Source organism: Centroberyx gerrardi, unplaced genomic scaffold, assembly GCF_048128805.1.
Source record: "Centroberyx gerrardi isolate f3 unplaced genomic scaffold, fCenGer3.hap1.cur.20231027 Scaffold_81, whole genome shotgun sequence".
Taxonomy (NCBI): Eukaryota; Metazoa; Chordata; class Actinopteri; order Beryciformes; family Berycidae; genus Centroberyx; species Centroberyx gerrardi.
The window spans coordinates 43157-62851 of NW_027605217.1; the positions used below are offsets into that span (position 1 = coordinate 43157).

General features: G+C 44.0%; 1 protein-coding gene across 1 annotated transcript; it reads right to left on the reverse strand.

Moving 5' to 3' along the window:
* Positions 1–160: 160 nt before the first annotated feature.
* On the reverse strand, positions 161–19679 carry LOC144538274 (double zinc ribbon and ankyrin repeat-containing protein 1-like). The gene is given in 21 exon segments (XM_078282339.1): positions 161–332; positions 1316–1390; positions 2033–2160; positions 2763–2855; positions 3625–3671; positions 3995–4048; positions 4478–4598; positions 4675–4778; positions 6587–6794; positions 7340–7534; positions 9525–9647; positions 9848–9934; positions 11079–11189; positions 11419–11536; positions 13450–13532; positions 13772–13953; positions 15476–15576; positions 16214–16224; positions 16380–16497; positions 18873–19005; positions 19571–19679. Coding segments are annotated over 21 exon segments (2373 nt in total).
* Positions 19680–19695: the final 16 nt, after the last annotated feature.

The window sequence follows — 19695 nt, forward strand, 5'->3', positions numbered from 1 at the left end:
TTTATCTGTTCATTTATGAATTAACAGGTTTTAATAGATATTGATATCCCATTTGGACATTTTATCGCAATTTGATAAGTTCTTACATTATCCAACATTTACTGCATCATCAGTTGCCACAAGGCTTCAAATAAAACATGAAGGTGGAGTTCGTCCGGCGTCAGAAAACGTCCAGGTTGAGTTTGGGTTTGTCCAGTTTGCCCAGTTTGTCCAGTAAGCCCCGCCCAGTCCAGGCCGCCAGCAGAGAGACCAGGGCAGCGCAGCCGGAGCTCACGGCCAGGTCGAACGCCGTCCGGCCGCCGCCGTTCTTCCTCCGCAGGCTGGAGCCGCAGCTGAAACAGGAAGTCAGGAGGTGAGGTGTGATGATGTGTTGATGACATCAGCAGGTGAGAACATGCTGCGTTCAGGTCAGCCGGGAAAGAAGGAAGATACCAGCTGTTCGCTCAGCTTTCAGACGGTCAGCTTCTACGTAAAAGTTAAGAAGTGTACGATGTATAATCATGGTTTTGCACAGTGTATAAAATGTAGTGTATAACAGGTTAAAGTGTATATGTATGTAATATGGTGTATAATAACAGGTTATAAAGTGTGTATGTATATAATAACAGGTTATAAAGTGTGTATGTATATAGTAACAGGTTATAAAGTGTGTATGTATATAATAGCAGGTTATAAAGTGTATGTATATAGTAACAGGTTATAAAGTGTATATATATAGTAACAGGTTATAAAGTGTATATATATCGTAACAGGTTATAAAGTGTATGTATATAGTAACAGGTTATAAAGTGTATGTATATAGTAACAGGTTATAAAGTGTATATATATCGTAACAGGTTATAAAGTGTATGTATATAGTAACAGGTTATAAAGTGTATATATATAGTAACAGGTTATAAAGTGTATGTATATAGTAACAGGTTATAAAGTGTATGTATATAGTAACAGGTTATAAAGTGTGTATGTATATAATAGCAGGTTATAAAGTGTATATATATAGTAACAGGTTATAAAGTGTATGTATATAGTAACAGGTTATAAAGTGTATGTATATAGTAACAGGTTATAAAGTGTGTATGTATATAGTAACAGGTTATAAAGTGTATATATATAGTAACAGGTTATAAAGTGTATGTATATAGTAACAGGTTATAAAGTGTATATATATAGTAACAGGTTATAAAGTGTATGTATATAGTAACAGGTTATAAAGTGTATATATATAGTAACAGGTTATAAAGTGTATGTATATAGTAACAGGTTATAAAGTGTATGTATGTGTGTATATAAAGTGTGTATATCGGTGTGTATTTACCCCAGCAGCACCTGGGCGCTCTGCAGGCCTGCGCTGCCCAGCGCTGCAGCTTCATGCAGGGCGGAGTTGTTCATCCTGGAAGAGACGGACAGGAAGAAGACAGGAAGAGACATCCAGTCCTTCACAGCAGAGAAACCGTCTCCAGAGAGACCAGACTACCGGGACCGTCCGGCTTCACGGATAAATACAGCTGCGTATCGTCCGCAAAGAAATGATAAGAGATTCAACCAATCCTGAATTTCCCCACGGGGATTAATAAAGTGATTTCTTATCAAAGCAGCTGAGAATACGGCCAAATGGAAGAAAATACAAGGAAAACCGAAGCGGTCCGAGGATCGAACCCTGCGGAGCAGAAGAGACCAAACTTTCTGTTCTGCTGCAGTATCGTGTCATAAAATTAGTATTGGGAATATTTAAGAGTAGTTTTATACGCTGCACAATTAATTTAAAAAATTTTTTACAATCGCTATATGAACTTCTACAAATTCCATATCGCAAGAGGCAGCAGTTATTTTCTCTGTGACGTCTAACATGGTATTTAGATTTGAGCCCAATTTCTGGCCTATAAATTAAATCATCATCATAAAAAACTTTCACAAGTTACTCCAAGCTTGAACTTGGTGAAGCTTCAGGCAGCGTTCAGCGCCTCGCTCAGCAGCTCCTCAGCAGCTGTTACTGGAGTCCGACCGTCGCCGGCGTTTCGTTTTGTGGACTTACGGTCCGGACTGCTGGTTGACGTCGGCGCCTCGCTGCACCAGAACAGGAAGGACGTCGTGGTGACCGTTCACCACGGCGACCAGCAGGGCGGGGCGGCCATCGCTGCCCCGGCACGACGGGTCCGCCCCCTGCAGGCCGGGAGGAGGAGAACAGGTTCAAATCACGACATCGAAGTCAGCAGTATTAAAATAAATTTAAAGTTCAGCTTAACTCCAATGATAATATAATAATTGTTAGTGAATACGACGCACTTTGCACATTCTGTAATATACTGTGAATTCATTTGTTTTCATATTTTCTGACATGTCTTTATATTTTTATTTTCATACTGCATACTTTCATTCTTGTACTTAATATGTTAATATATAATATGTATTCTTATATTTCTCCTCGTCTTGTTGGTTGCATCATGTTCAGTTCCCCATCTGCTCTGTTCTTATTGATCTCCTATTTCATATCCTGTTGCTATTTGCTGCTGCAACGACTCGATTTCCCAACAGGGATCAATAAAGTTTCATCTATAATAATCAATAATCGTTAGCGTTTGTTTTCAGCTGCCTGGGCGTCCAGGCGGGTGGGGTTTGCTGCATTGGACAACACAACAGTCAAGTTTCAACAGTCACAGGAAGGAAGTGAAAGTCAGTTTAGTCCACAGTTCTGTGACCCGACTGATGAGCTAAACCCCACCCATCTGGCACTCACAGCAGGGTGAAACAAACCCAGCGGGTACCTGGTCCAGGAGCTGCTGCACCAGGCGGACCCGGCCTCGGCCCGGACCCAGCTCCTTCAGCAGCCGGCCGTCTGCCGGCTGGACAGGAACAGGCTTTAGTGACAAACAGGAAGAGAACCAGATGCAAAACAGGACATTTCCATTTTGGAAACCAACAGGATCCAGAAGGTCCAACTACAGGATTAGGTTCCTTACTGTCCTTTAAAAAGAATCTGAGGTCGTTGATATTGTATATGATGACGTCTAAAACTCTGTAAACCATCAAAATAACTCGACTCAGAGGATTTTGGCGACAGTAAGCAGAGATTTACTGAGCAGGATGGAAGATTCAGCAGAAAAACACCATGAACATTAACAGCTGCAGAAAGATAATGTTTAAACAGCGCCACCCTCTGGTTTAATGTGGAGCTGTCAGGTCTCAAGTCTTCTCTTCATGCATCAAGTCAAGTCTGTGTCAAAACTGTGACTCGAGTCCAAGTCATGTGACTCGAGTCCCAATTTTTTTTTTTTTTTTTTTACTATATTTTTATTGAGGTGTTTTCATATATAACAAAACAGATCAGGCAAAACAACACTTTCCCTTTTGTCCCCTTAGACTTTAACCCCCCGCCAGACTAATTATTAGATTAATAATAGATAACCTTATAGTACTGAGATCATGTTGAATATAGATTCACATATGTATGAACGTGTCAAATTCTTACTTGAAAATTTCCAATATCAAAATTTGAAAGTGTCCCATTCATTTTAATTCTATTTTACCTCCTGCCATTTTGCCATTTTGTTTTTTTTATCACACTTTACCACCTTCTTTCCCTTCCTTCTTCTTCGTGTGTTTTTATCTGCAGATAACGGTACTCACGGCAGGTTTGGGTGTGGAGGGTTTCCTGCGTCCGGACCGCTCACTTCCTGTCAAAATAAAACAGAAACCTGAGAGACAGCAGGAGGGACGGGACGCTCGCTGAAGCTGGGACGGAATTCATGTCAATAAGACAGGCAGGTGATTGATTGATTGATTGACTGATTGATTAGCAGATTATGTTCTTACTGGGGTTTGACTGATATCTGGTCTGATATCGTCATGTTACTAAACTGATCTGCTGCAGTCTGATCTGATGGATCTGATGCAGGTTGATTGATACTGAAGATACTGAATATCGGTACAAACTATCAGCTACTGCCGGCTTCAGTATCGGCCTGAGAGTCTAAACCCGTCTCACTGTGGTTCTTACCCAGACTGCCGCTGTTCACAGATCGCTCTGTAACGCTGCTGAGGCCGCCGGCCCGGCCGGCCGGCTGGGTGCCACCGGCTCCACCGCCGCCTTCACCGCCGCCTTCACCGCCGCCTTCACCGCCGGCTTGACCGCTCTCCTGGGAACAAACACCAGCTGTTAGCTTCCACACAGCCTTTTAGCTCAGGATAGCTAAGATGCTAAGACTTAAAGCTGCAGGGTGGACTAGAGCAGCTTTAATATTTTATAGTCAAATCTGGACGAGAGCAACTTTAATATTTTACAATCAAATCTGGACTAGAGCAGCTTTAAATAGCTAATAAAACGAGATGAACCTGATTGGTGCTCAAAGGAAAATTGTGTTATTTCAGCAGCAATAAATAGGATATAGATAAAAACACAACAAATAGGAAATATTGAATCTGAAAGATGCAGAGTCTGCATCAGGCTGATCCTGCAGGCTCCATGCTGCATGTTGATGAACTGACAGTCTGACAGGTTTGGATCAGGAGGAGCGGACCTGTGTTTTCTCCCGTCCGGCCGACACGAAGCTGACTGTCAGACCGACTTCGTACTTGTCCTCCTGGATCACGGCCGAAACCACCTGTGGAAACAGGAGGAACATCATGAGGTCGGTGCCGCGGCGGCCGCGGCGCTCTCGGGTCGGCGCGGCGTCTTACCCGGCCCAGGCGCGGCTCTCCCAGCAGCGCCCTGAAGGGGGCGTGGTTCTGGGCGTGGCTCCTCAGGTGAGCGCACACATGATCCAGCTGCTTCCTCCAGTAACCTGAGGGACGACACAGGCTCCACTTCAGTCTAAACATTATTATGATTATTAAATATTATTTGGAAATGTATAGTTTCTCTTGACATTTGAAAAAGAGTAATTCTCTCTCAGTTCAAATGTCGTCCTTAAAGTCTCCATGTTGTCTCTGTGCCTGGCTCAGCTGAGTCCAGCAGCAGAGGAATAACATCAGGATGAACCAACATGGCTGCAGGTCTTCTTTCCTGACCAATCAGGAGGGAGAGAGCCTGACCGACCCTCTCTGTTTTACCAAACTTTAACTGCTTTAACTGTTCATTTGTTCATTTCTTTTGTGATTTGTTAGCCCAACAGCCCCAGCTACAGAACTCTTATGGTGGCGTGAACATGATCCTAAGGCCAAGGACACTAAATGAAAGTGAGCCACCCAGGAGCAGGCGTTTTTAGAGCAACCATTGAGACACTAGTAATGGCACGTAAAAATCAAAGCCATCTAGCGTCTCTTTGGGGCTGGTGATTTGTTAATATATTTTGTGAATGTTGATTTTTTTTTTATTTGTTTGTGTTTTATGAAATGTGGTTGTGCTTTGCACTTCCAGGCCACCGTACATCACAGTCATTGCAGAAGCAGTAAGACTAGTAGCAGTAGTAGTAGTACAACCTGTTACACATTTTCCAGTCCGGCTTTATTCCCCATCACAGTACTGAAACTGCACGCATAAAAGTTATTAATGACCTCAGAATAAACACGGACTCAAACAAAATATCCATTCTCGTACTTTTGGACCTCAGCGCAGCATGCGACACATCGATCACAACATTATTTTAGACAGACTGGGAGACCGGGTGGGCGTGTCGGGACCTGCTCTGGTTCACAACCTACTTGCAGGACAGAGATTTCTTTGTGTCGATTGAAGATTTTGTCTCCAGGAGAGTTGATATTACCTGTGGTGTTCCGCAGGGCTCCATCCTTGGGACGCTTTTATTTAATTTATATATCCACTACCACTAGGACATGTGATACAGAAACACAACATTCTCTACCACAGTTATGCAGACGATACACAACTCTATATCTCCCTTTCTCCTGTTGATCTAAGTCCTGTACAATCACAACACGTATTGCAGACATTAATATATGGATGTCCCAAAACTTTTTACAATTATCAGATAAAACTGAAATAATAATTATGGGTGCAAAGACCGATAGACAAAACGTAGCAGACTACTTAAATCCTCTGTCATTAAACAGTAAAGACCCGGTAAGAAGTCTCGGTGTCATTAGAGATTCTGAACTGAACTATCGCAGTCGTGTTAATTACGTTACAAAGTCTGCGAAAAAAATATTTACAGAATAAGAGCTTTCCTATCACAAACAGACTGCATGCCTTCATCAGCAGCAGACTAGATTACTGCTGGTCTCCTCACTGGTCTCTCCAAGAAGACCACAGGGAGACTGCAGCTGGTTCAACATGCTGCTGCACCAATTTTAACCAGGACAAAGAAAATTCATCACATCGCTCCTGTCCTGCTAAATTTTAGAATAGATTTTAAAGTGTTATTGTTTATAAAGCGCTCAGTGGCATTGCACCATTACATCAGAGACATGCTCGCCACTTATGAACCACAACGAGCCGTCAGGTCATCAGAGTCTTTCCTCTGTTCCCTGGGAAGCTCTAAAGCAGGTGAAGCTGCTTTCAGTTGCTCTGCACCCAGAAAGTGGAATATCCCCAACGCTAACTTGCTTTAACAGCAAACTGAAAGCATTTCTTTTTACTAAAGTCTAGGATTAGGTCTTGTGTTGTCACTGCTGTAGAAGTACTTCCCAGTACCTCTTCCTGGGCTGACAGCAGTCAGCAGCGGCCGGCTCTCTCTCCCCTCTCTCCTCTCTCTCCTCTGCAGCTCGGTGCCGGAAGGGTAGAACAGTCCGACGGTCTGCGTCTGCCTGTCAGCTGTGGGCGGGGCTAACGCCGCGCTGGGGGAGGGGCCGCAGGAGGGGGCGGCCTGCCAGGTGGCATCATGGGAAGGCCGGTGTGAAACCTGGTCATACAGTATGATTCTCATTACTATTGTCAGGATAAGAAGCAGGTGGTAGAGGTTAGATGAACAGGCTTCAACCTGCTGAAGCAACACAACCAGCTGCTGCTCTGGACCAGGAACTATCACTTTATTACTACTAGTGGCAGGAAAGTAGCTAATTAAAACTAATCATTAAAAGCAGATAAAACACAAAAAGTAAGAAAATGAAATACAAAACAAAGAAGCGGCAGGCTATTTACTAATTCACAGAAAATACCTTTCAGTAGAGAGTAGTGGTAGTAGTACCAGTCGTGGTGCAAATAATAGCACTAGTAATAATAGCAGTAGTTGTATTAGCAGTGGTATTAGTGGTAACAATAATAGTTGTAGTAGTAGCAGCAGCAGTAGTAGTAGCACTACTACTAGTAGTAGTAGTACCAGTAGTAGTTTTAGTAGTAGTAGTATTAGAATTAGTAATATTATGGATCATCATTTGCCGGTATTTAATTTTGCAGCCGAGTAAATCTCTAATGTGTAATGTGTGTGAGTAACTAGAGCCTGTTCACCCTGCTGCCCTGCTGGTCCGCGGCGCCCCCTGCGGGCCCGGTCCGGTCCGCGGCGCCCCCTGCGGGCCCGGTCCAGCAGGATGCGGGCTGGGCTGGAGCTTCCAGAAAGACGCCGCAGGCAGCGCAGTAGACGGCGTAGGGATGACTGGTCGCTCCGCACCGCCAACACATCACATGACTGACTGCATGGCCAGGCTGGAGACAGAAGCACACCATCACTACATCATCACTACATCATCACCACATCATTACATCATCACCACATCATCACCACATCATCACTACATCATCACCACATCATCACTACATCATCACCACATCATCACCACATCATCACCACATCATCACCACATCATCACTACATCATCACCACATCATCACCACATCATCACTACATCATCACCACATCATCACCACATCATCACCACATCATCACCACATCATCACTACATCATCACCACATCATCACTACATCATCACCACATCATCACCACATCATCACTACATCATCACCACATCATTACATCATCACCACATCATCACCACATCATCACCGCATCATCACCACATCATCACCGCATCATCACCACATCATCACCACATCATCACTACATCATCACCACATCACCACATCATCACCACATCATCACCACATCATCACTACATCATCACCACATCACCACATCATCACCACATCATTACATCTCACCACATCATCACCACATCATCACCGCATCATCACCACATCATTACATCATCACCACATCATCACCACATCATCACTACATCATCACTACATCATCACCACATCATCACTACATCATCACCACATCATTACATCATCACCACATCATCACCACATCATCACCACATCATCACTACATCATCACTACATCATCACTACATCATCACCACATCATCACTACATCATCACCACATCATCACTACATCATCACCACATCATCACCACATCATCACACATCATCACTACATCATCACTACATCATCACTACATCATCACCACATCATCACTACATCACTACATCATCACTACATCATCACCACATCATTACATCATCACCACATCATCACCACATCATCATCACTACATCATCACCACATCATCACTACATCATCACCACATCATCACCACATCATCACCACATCATCACCACATCATCACCACATCATCACTACATCATCACCACATCATCACTACATCATCACCACATCATCACACCACATCATCACCACATCATCACCACATCATCACCACATCATCACCACATCATCACCACATCATCACTACATCATCACCACATCATCACCACATCATCACTACATCATCACTACATCATCACCACATCATCACCACATCATCACCACATCATCACCACATCATCACTACATCATCACTACATCATCACCACATCATCACTACATCATCACCACATCATTACATCATCACCACATCATCACCACATCATCACCACATCATCACTACATCATCACTACATCATCACTACATCATCACCACATCATCACTACATCATCACCACATCATCACCACATCATCACCACATCATCACCACATCATCACTACATCATCACCACATCATCACTATATCATCACCACATCATCACCACATCATCACCACATCATCACTACATCATCACCACATCATCACTACATCATCACCACATCATCACCACATCATCACCACATCATCACCACATCATCACCACATCATTACATCATCACCACATCATCACCACATCATCACCACATCATCACCACATCATCACCACATCATCACTACATCATCACCACATCATCACTACATCATCACCACATCATCACCACATCATCACCACATCATCACCACATCATCACCACATCATTACATCATCACCACATCATCACCACATCATCACCACATCATTACATCATCACCACATCATCACCACATCATCACCACATCATTACATCATCACCACGTCCCAAAATGTGCTGGGGAAAGAAATAGGTAACTAATGTCTACCTACATACAGAATACACTGTATATGTTTTTAAAGGTCAAAACCTGGAAAGAGTTTTAATGGAGTTTGAAGCTGAATGTCTCAGCAGAGAATAGATGGTGTAATAGATGTGTGTGTGTGTGTGAGTGTGTGTGTGTGTGTGCACCTTGCAGCCGCACCAGTCGCAGTATCTGGCGTCAGACTGGTTGATGCGGTTGCATGTGGAGCAGGAGAGCAGCCTGTGTTCTGCTGCGGGGCCAGAGGGGGCGCTGCGGCCCCAACACGCCGCCTGCAGGACACACAGCGCCTTACAGTTCATATTTTCACATTTATTCTTGTATTAATTGATTAATCGATTGATTTTTATTAATTCAGTCATTTACTTCTGTCCTCTATATACCAGCACTACAATTGCTCATAAAAATAAAAGATAACCAATCAAAATGCCAGTTCATCAAACAGAGTAAAACAAAACAGTGGCTGTCTCACGGCGGGCGGCAGGCGGCTCTCACAGCTCACACAGCAGGAGATCTGAGCCGGGTTTCCACTTCCACAGGACACACACACCACATAGTCCTGCACACACACACACACACACACACACACACACAGAGACAGACACGCAGAACACCAATTACAACTAACATATATGTATACACACAGTGTTGTCATGGTAACTAAAAGGAGGCTGAACTCTGACCTCCATACAGATTCATGTCAAACTAACAAAGAAGGTGAAGTGAGTTCAGGTCGTTTACTCTCCGCTGCGTTCAGACACACACACACACACACACACACACACACATACATACACACACACACACGCACACACACAAGCCTCCTATACTGCAGTTGTACCTGGAACCTCCAACATTTAAAAACTGATCTGATTTGAAACCTAACCCAGTAAACTGCAGGATGATGGTGAAATGAAACACTGAGTCTTTAATATTTAACAGTCAATGATTTGATTATTTTCAACCTCACTATTCTGAAAAATATACTAGTTGGGTAAGGTGGACAAGACATATGGGAGATATCTAGCATATACTTCTAATGATAAAAAAACAAATGAGCTTATTAATAAATTATTTTCATCATTTTCTTTAAACATGACATAATCATGACAGACAAGCATTCATTGCCAATACACCCAATATTTGTGATAAAGTGTCTGAGACAAGAGTGGATCTATTGACGGTCAATAATATCATTAAGTGACATTTAATCACATTTTAATCACTTATTTATGTAATATTTATGAAATTCTTTTTGGAAAAGCCGTGTGCTGTTTGGTTCTTGGTCTCCATGTGGAGTTCAAACACAAAACTAAAATACCTGGAACATAACTGACAAATTAATCAGTTAGCATTTCTGTCTTCAAATAAATATCTGAAGTCATTATAACATTATAGCTTGCATGCAAAATGTTATAGAATCAACCAGAGTCAACATGAAGAATCTACTGACAATATTCGCAATTACACACTTAGTGAAAATGTCTTCAGTGCATCTGTATGCTGAGAACACTGATAAACAGAGTCTGGTCAATTCTGTCTATTCTGAACATCTGGTTGGCTAGTAAACCAGTGAAAGTGGCTGGTAAGTCAAGTCAGTTTGGCAGGTTGAGCTGAGTTCTGGACTGAGGTTTGGAGGTTTGGAGGTCTGGAGGTCTGGAGGTTTGGAGGTTTGGAGGTTTGGAGGTTTGAAGCGGTGTTACCTGCAGGCTGCCGGCGGCCTGAGGCTGCAGCTGGGCGGTCGGAGCCTCACAGATCACACAGGTGGGAGTGTTGACAGGAACCAGGCTGTCACACCGGACACACTGAGCTGTCTGGAGCAAATACCACTCACACTAATATTCATGTAAAGAGTTTTATTCCAAAATGAGAAAACTGACACCTAGTCTTACAAAGCTAGCTCTTGTTAAGTCTGCGTTAATAGAGTGGGATAGAGTAACTTTAACAGACTTAAACAGACTGGATCCTCTAGATTTTAGAAACACTGAAGGTAAAGGTAATGAAGTTTTTCCCAACATTGCAGATATATGTGTGTAGGAGTACCTGTCCTCCCTCAGCAGGGGGCGGTCTCTGTCCCGGGACCGGGGGAACCACAGCGCCACACTGAGGACAGAAACGAGCAAAAGGATCTGAAGGACGATGATGTAAACACCGGGCACAGCTGGGAAGAGACAGACAGAGAGAGAGAGACAGACAGACAGACAGGCAGACAGACATGAATGTGTTAATGTGTTACTTAAACCTACAATAAGCGATATCAGCCCTTCTAACCAATCCTGAACCTCATGTGTGCTGTGTGGAGATTTCATTGAGACATAATGATATAAACCAATATCCAGCTGTGTTGCTGTTTTCTCCTCTTTTCTAAAGCTTGTTGTCAAATTCTGCTCCTGAACTAAGCTCCTCCCCCTCCAGTCAGCAGCTTTTCATTTTTTTTAAAACTAGCTTGTCTCCTCCCTCGCTGGCTAAAAGCGCCGCTCTCCCCCTCTCATTCCTGAACATTTTCTCATAATGTTGGAATCGATGAAGCGACCGAGTAAACTTGTTAAACTAGTAAACTTGTTAAACTCGTGAACTTGTTAAACTCGTGAACTTGTTAAACTAGTGACCTTGTTAAACTAGTAAACTTGTTAAACTAGTAAACTTGTTAAACTAGTGAACTTGTTAAACTCGTAAACTTGTTAAACTTGTGAACTTGTTAAACTAGTGACCTTGTTAAACTAGTAAACTTGTTAAACTAGTAAACTTGTTAAACTAGTGAACTTGTTAAACTCGTAAACTTGTTAAACTCGTGAACTTGTTAAACTAGTGAACTTGTTAAACTAGTGAACTTGTTAAACTCGTGAACTTGTTAAACTAGTGACCTTGTTAAACTAGTAAACTTGTTAAACTAGTAAACTTGTTAAACAAGTGAACTTGTTAAACTAGTGAACTTGTTAAACTAGTGAACTTGCTACCTGCCTCTTCACTTGTCATTGTGGGACATGTGACCTTCAGCAGGAGAAAGATCTGTCAAAGTGAGACTGGTGACACTTCTCAGTAGGTACAGTTAGCTTAGCTGTTAGCCTTTATGCACGCTCCTTTGCTCTGTTTGTCCTTGTTAGGCCTCCGTAGTGCAGTGGATTTGCTGTGTGTTATTTACAAATGTGTTGCGGTTTCTGTCACCCTCTACTGGTCAGAAAATTTTGCTTATTGCAGCTTTAATCAACTCTCTGCAGTATTCAGCATCTGACTCTGATGATCTGATTGATGACCAACTAACCCTTAAGGAGCGTGTGGCTTCTGTTGCTCGGTCATGTGGATTTGCCCTGTACAACATCAGGAGGATCAGACCCTACCTGTCTGAACATGCAGCACAACTCCTAGTGCAGGCTCTTGTAATATCAGCCTTGTCTACTGCAGCTCCTTCCTGGCAGGGCTCCCGGCATGTACGCTCAAACCTCTGCAGATGATCCAGAACGCGGCGATGCGTCCGGTCTTCAACCGGCCCAAAACAGCACACGTCACTCCTCTGTTCATATCCCTCCACTGGCTCCCAGTCGCTGCCCGCATCAAGTTCAAGTCCTTGATGCTCGTCTACAAAGCGGCAACCAAAACGGCTCCGACCAACCTGAACTCCCTCATTCAGGTCTACGCTCCCTCCCGCCCGCTACGCTCTGCCGAGGAGCGGCGCCCGGTGCTGCCGCCACAACAAGGCCCTAAGTCTCTATCCAGACTCTTCTTCTGTGGTTCCTCGGTGGTGGAATGAGTTACCAAACTCCATTCGATCCTCAGAGTCCCTCTCAATCTTTAAGAAAAGGCTAAAGACCCAGCTCTTTAGTGAACACCTTCAAACCTGGTGGACTGTGTAACCAAAAAAAAACAAAAAAAACCTTTTTATCTGCCTCTCTGCCTCGTGGCTCCTCTGTCCTGTTGGACCAGATCTTAGCTTCATGGCTCTTACTCTCGTTGTTCTCTCCTGACTAGATCCTTGCTTGTGTTGTATTAAAATCTCACGTGTACGCCGCTTTGGATAAAAGCGTCTGCCAAATGGGAAAATTGTAAATTGTAATTGTAAATTGACTCTCTGCCTACCGGAGGAAGTCGGTGTCCCGCTGGATGCGGCTGGTCTGGGTGCTGCTCAGGGTTTTGAGCAGACCGGACTGGAAACTCTCACTCTGAGACAGGAAACATGACAGTAAGAACATGCTGTGGAAAGGTTTGAGTTATTACACAGCAGGTTGAGTCGCAGTATTTCAGCCAACAAACCCTGACAAGCAAAGAGTTTTTCCACTGTAAGAGCACCATGGTATGGTCCAGTGTCCAGTATCAGTGCTCTACAGTATCAGTACTATGGTTATGGTACTGTACTGTATTATATTATATTGTATTGTATAGTGTTGTTTGGTTGGTGTACCGCTGTGTGAGAGAGTTGAGAAGCAGCAGACGGGGCTCCAGGGGGCGGGGCTCCGGGGGGCGGGGCTCCGGGGGGCGGGGCTCCGGGGGGCGGGGCTCCAGGTGGCGTTGCGCCCAGACGACTGTTCAGAAAGCGAGGACCTGTTGGGGCACGGTGAGAGGCATTTCCCATCATCCTCTGCTCTGAAGACAAACAAGACAGAAAACATGAAGAAATGCCAAGGAGAATTTTCCTTTAAGAAACTCCTTAAGCGTTATTTTTACATATGAAAAGCGAGTCAGAGAGATGAAACCCTGCAGACTGTCCGGTCAGGACGGATCTGACTGCAGACCTCTGCTGTCAGGATCTGGAGATCTGACAGCGGAAGAGGATCTGAGCTGAGCTTTCCTTTAAAGGTCAACACACATCTAGATCTGTCTGGAGGAGCTCTGTACCAAATCCTTCAACATCCAACTAACTAATGCATAGAAGTTTGAGGATCATTACAGCACATACACAGATTACAAGTCGATAAAATTACCTGTTCTTTATATCTTCAGATGGACAGGAAAAAGTTAAGTCGACATCCAACATTGGCTGAGACCCAGGCAAGTCCAAGATTGAGACCGGACTCAAGACCAAGACCAGACCTGAGTACTGCAGCCAGTGTTACTCAGTGTTTGGTTGGACTGTTGGGTTATAATGCTGCAGATCAGGTCTGTGTTGGCTCTAAGAAATACTTAAAGCTGCACTAAGCGACAGAAACCACAACACATTTGTAAATAAACCACAGCAAAGCTGCTGGACTACGGAAGCCATAAAGGACAAACCTTGCGAAGGACCGTGCATAAAGGCTAATAGCTAAGCTACCTACGGAGAAGTCTCACTGGTTTCCAGACTCTCTTTGCCAGATCTTTCTCCTGCTGAAGGTCACATGTCCCACAATGACAAGTGAAGAGGCAGGTAGCAAATTTACTAGTCTAACAAGTTTACTAGTTTAACAAGTTTACTAGTCTAACAAGTTTACTAGTCTAACAAGTTTACTAGTTTAACAAGTTTACTAGTTTAACACCAAATCCCACCAAGCAATAACTATCGAGGAGCAACCCCTAGAAAATGTGTCCGAGTTTGTCTACCTGGGAAGCAGCATCAGCACAGATGGAGGAGCTGATAAGGATGTGGAGCGACGCATCAGCAAAGCAAGACATTCAGAACACTCCGGCCTGTATGGCTCTGCTCTCCAAAAACACAAAAATCTGAATTTTTAACTCAAATGTAAAATCTGTCCTACTCTATGGCCGTGAAACCTGGAGAACCAGGTTTAAGTAAGAGGAAGACTTGACTGTTTTCAGAGTTTACGTTCTGTGGTCTTACTACAACTTTTTCACTTTTTATAGCTTTGCCACACAATAAATAATTGTAAAAATATTGAAATTGATTCCTGCAATTTCCACCTTTCTCTGTTTTCCTCAGAGAGAAAGGTGTGTCAGTGGTAAACAAGCTGCAGAGAATCTTTGGTCTACAGATCAAGTTACATGTCAAAACCTTTAATTTCTATTCAAACTGAGCAAACTCTCAGCATCAGCAGATTTTTTTTTACCCCAAAACTTTTTAAGCGTTGAAAAAATAATTGATATAGAAAAAACTCCTGTCCATATGAATTGCATTATTTAGTAAAAAAAAAACGCAATATGATATTTTCATGTCTGTATGATGCAGCCCTACTGCTGAGTATCTTGAAATCACAGAACACAGAACAGACCTGGAAGCCGTAGTGAAGAACCAGCAGAGCGTCCAGCAGACCAGGAAGTGCCTTCACCTCGCTCCTGCAGAGAACAAAACTGACGGGTTGATATTAAAGGATTGGAGGATATTAAAACTCCCAACTTTCTTTTTTAATGCAAGAAGCTCTTTTATTTTAAAGCTGCTCTGTGTATCGTTTTACCATCAATAAATCATCATCACACTAATGTAGAGTCATCAGCATAATGACAGTAAACATCCTCCATAGTTTCTCCACCTGGTGGATCTGGATGGAAATCTGCTGGATCGCTTTACGGCACAAAACAGGAAGAGGTTCTTCTTCTGTTCTTCCAGAGCAAACGGAGATAAAGCTGAAAGAGTTTCTGGCAGCAGATGGTGGAAGGAGGGAAAGGAAGATGGAGAAATCACTTCCAACATGTTGATCCTCTTCAGGGAGGGGGAGGGGGGGCAGGAAGCAACGGGGCTGATGGGAAATGTAGTCTTCATGTGGAGAAACACTAGCACTAACAGTACTACTGGAGTGAGATAGAGGAGAACAATCGTCGCCAACATGCTCTCATTGGTTTACAGTCACAATTAGAATGACAATGATAGATGGTTAAAAATAGTTCCTTTAAAATAGACTCTGTCAAAAGCTCAAACTGAAACAGATGTCTCATTTTATGAATATTTAATCGAATTTCTCTTGATGGCACCAACGATCCATCAGCCTGTATAAAGAGGAACAGCTGAAAATGAGAAGTGCCTGCTTGACTAAATGAGACTCTTTTCCAGATGGATCCTCCAGATGTTAAACATATCGGTAATGATGTTTTTCCAAAATGGATGCTTTGGGTTTTGGGTTTTCTCCTCTGGTTTCAGTTACCTGCATGGAAAGCTGCTGGTCGATCTGCAGGAAGTTTCCTTCATTCTCCTTCCTGAGCTTCGAATCCACAACTTCCACCAAGAAAACCTTCGTTACTGTGGAGCTTTCTCTGCCATCACTAACAGGCAGACAGACAGGCAGACAGACAGGCAGACAGACAGACAGACAGACAGACAGGCAGACAGACAGGCAGACAGACAGACAGACAGACAGACAGACAGGCAGACAGACAGGCAGACAGACAGGCAGACAGACAGACAGACAGACAGACAGGCAGACAGACAGGCAGACAGACAGACAGACAGACAGACAGACAGGCAGACAGACAGGCAGACAGGCAGACAGACAGACAGACAGACAGGCAGACAGGCAGAGAGACAGACAGACAGACAGGCAGATAGACAGACAGACAGACAGACAGGCAGAGAGACAGACAGACAGACAGGCAGACAGACAGGCAGACAGACAGGCAGATAGACAGACAGGCAGACAGACAGACAGACAGACAGACAGACAGACAGACAGACAGGCAGAGAGACAGACAGACAGACAGACAGGCAGATAGACAGACAGACAGGCAGATAGAGAGACAGACAGACAGATAAGCACATTATCCACAGTTTTGGTTGTAATTTTTATCATTGTTATGCAGACGACACACAACTTTATATTTCAGTTAAAATTTATTTTGTTCCCAGTGGAATAAAATATCAGCTTCAGTCCCCCAAAAATATCAGTCTCACTGTGCTTGATGAGTGGCCCTGACAGTCCTATCTACAGACAGTCCTACAGACAGACAGTCCTATCTACAGACAGTCCTACAGACAGTCCTACCTACAGACAGTCCTACAGACAGTCCTACCTACAGACAGTCCTACAGACAGACAGTCCTATCTACAGACAGTCCTACAGACAGTCCTACCTACAGACAGTCCTACAGACAGACAGTCCTATCTACAGACAGTCCTACAGACAGTCCTACCTACAGACAGTCCTACCTACAGACAGTCCTACAGACAGACAGTCCTACCTACAGACAGTCCTACAGACAGTCCTATCTACAGACAGTCCTAGCTGCAGACAGACAGACAGTCCTATCTACAAACAGTCCTACTGCTACCTGCTGACATATGGTCCTACCTACAGACAGTCAGACAGACAGACAGACAGACAGACAGACAGACAGACAGACAGTCAGACAGACAGACAGACAGACAGACAGTCCTACCTACAGACAGACAGACAGACAGACAGTCCTAGCTACAGACAGACAGACAGACAGACAGTCCTATCTACAAACAGTCCTACTGCTACCTGCTGACATATGGTCCTACCTACAGACAGTCAGACAGACAGACAGACAGACAGACAGACAGACAGACAGACAGTCAGACAGACAGACAGACAGACAGACAGTCCTACCTACAGACAGACAGACAGACAGACAGTCCTACCTACAGACAGACAGACAGACAGTCCTATCTACAAACAGTCCTACTGCTACCTGCTGACATATGGTCCTACCTACAGACAGTCAGACAGACAGACAGACAGACAGACAGACAGACAGACAGACAGTCAGACAGGCAGACAGGCAGAGAGACAGACAGACAGACAGGCAGATAGACAGACAGACAGACAGACAGGCAGAGAGACAGACAGACAGACAGGCAGACAGACAGGCAGACAGACAGGCAGATAGACAGACAGGCAGACAGACAGACAGACAGACAGACAGACAGACAGACAGACAGGCAGAGAGACAGACAGACAGACAGACAGGCAGATAGACAGACAGACAGGCAGATAGAGAGACAGACAGACAGATAAGCACATTATCCACAGTTTTGGTTGTAATTTTTATCATTGTTATGCAGACGACACACAACTTTATATTTCAGTTAAAATTTATTTTGTTCCCAGTGGAATAAAATATCAGCTTCAGTCCCCCAAAAATATCAGTCTCACTGTGCTTGATGAGTGGCCCTGACAGTCCTACCTACAGACAGTCCTACAGACAGACAGTCCTATCTACAGACAGTCCTACAGACAGTCCTACCTACAGACAGTCCTACAGACAGTCCTACCTACAGACAGTCCTACAGACAGACAGTCCTATCTACAGACAGTCCTACAGACAGTCCTACCTACAGACAGTCCTACCTACAGACAGTCCTACAGACAGACAGTCCTACCTACAGACAGTCCTACAGACAGTCCTATCTACAGACAGTCCTAGCTGCAGACAGACAGACAGTCCTATCTACAAACAGTCCTACTGCTACCTGCTGACATATGGTCCTACCTACAGACAGACAGACAGACAGACAGACAGTCAGACAGACAGACAGACAGACAGACAGTCCTACCTACAGACAGACAGACAGACAGACAGTCCTACCTACAGACAGACAGACAGACAGACAGTCCTAGCTACAGACAGACAGACAGACAGACAGACAGACAGACAGACAGACAGACAGACAGTCCTACCTACTGACAGCCACAGCTCGGACTGACACCCGTCCCTGCGGCAGCAGCACCGGCCCGCTGTACTTCCTGCTGCCTGCAGATCCTGCAGGTTTAGACCCATCCAGTGTGTAGTAGATCAACACATCTGCAGTATCTGGAGAGTCCACAGCACAGCTGTATATTACTACTACTGCTATTAGTACTACTACAGTTACTAGTAGTACTACTGCTGCTACTATTAGTACTACTACTAGTACTACGGCTACTATTGGTACTACTAGTATTACAACTACTACTATATACTACTACTATTAGTATTACTGCTGCTGCTATTAGTCCTAGTATTACTACAACTTCTATCAGCACTACTACTACCACTATTACCAATAATATATAGCATTTTCCTCAAGAGAGTTACAGAGTGGTACAAAAGAAAAACTGCGCACTACAAATACTTTTGTTTCCTACTGAAAGATGATACGTGTCTGTCTGTCAGTTTAAAGTCTGACTGTCATGTGCAGCCTGTTTACAAACTGCTGTGTTGATCTGTAGAGAGTCAAACTGTTGTTTCTTCTAGTGCTTCAGTTCTCTGCTGTGTCTTAAAGAAATGGCAGAAAAGGAGCAGAAACTGAGGCGGCATGAATGGATGGATAGATAGATAGATAGATAGATAGATAGATAGATAGATAGATAGATAGATAGATAGGTAGAGTTGTGACCTGATTGGATGGCGATAGGAGTGTCGGTGTGTATGTGGTGCTTGGCTCGGCCCGGCGGCGGCAGGCGGAGCGGCAGGATGTGAGGAGCCATGATGGATCCAGCTGTCATGATGCTGTCTGTCTGC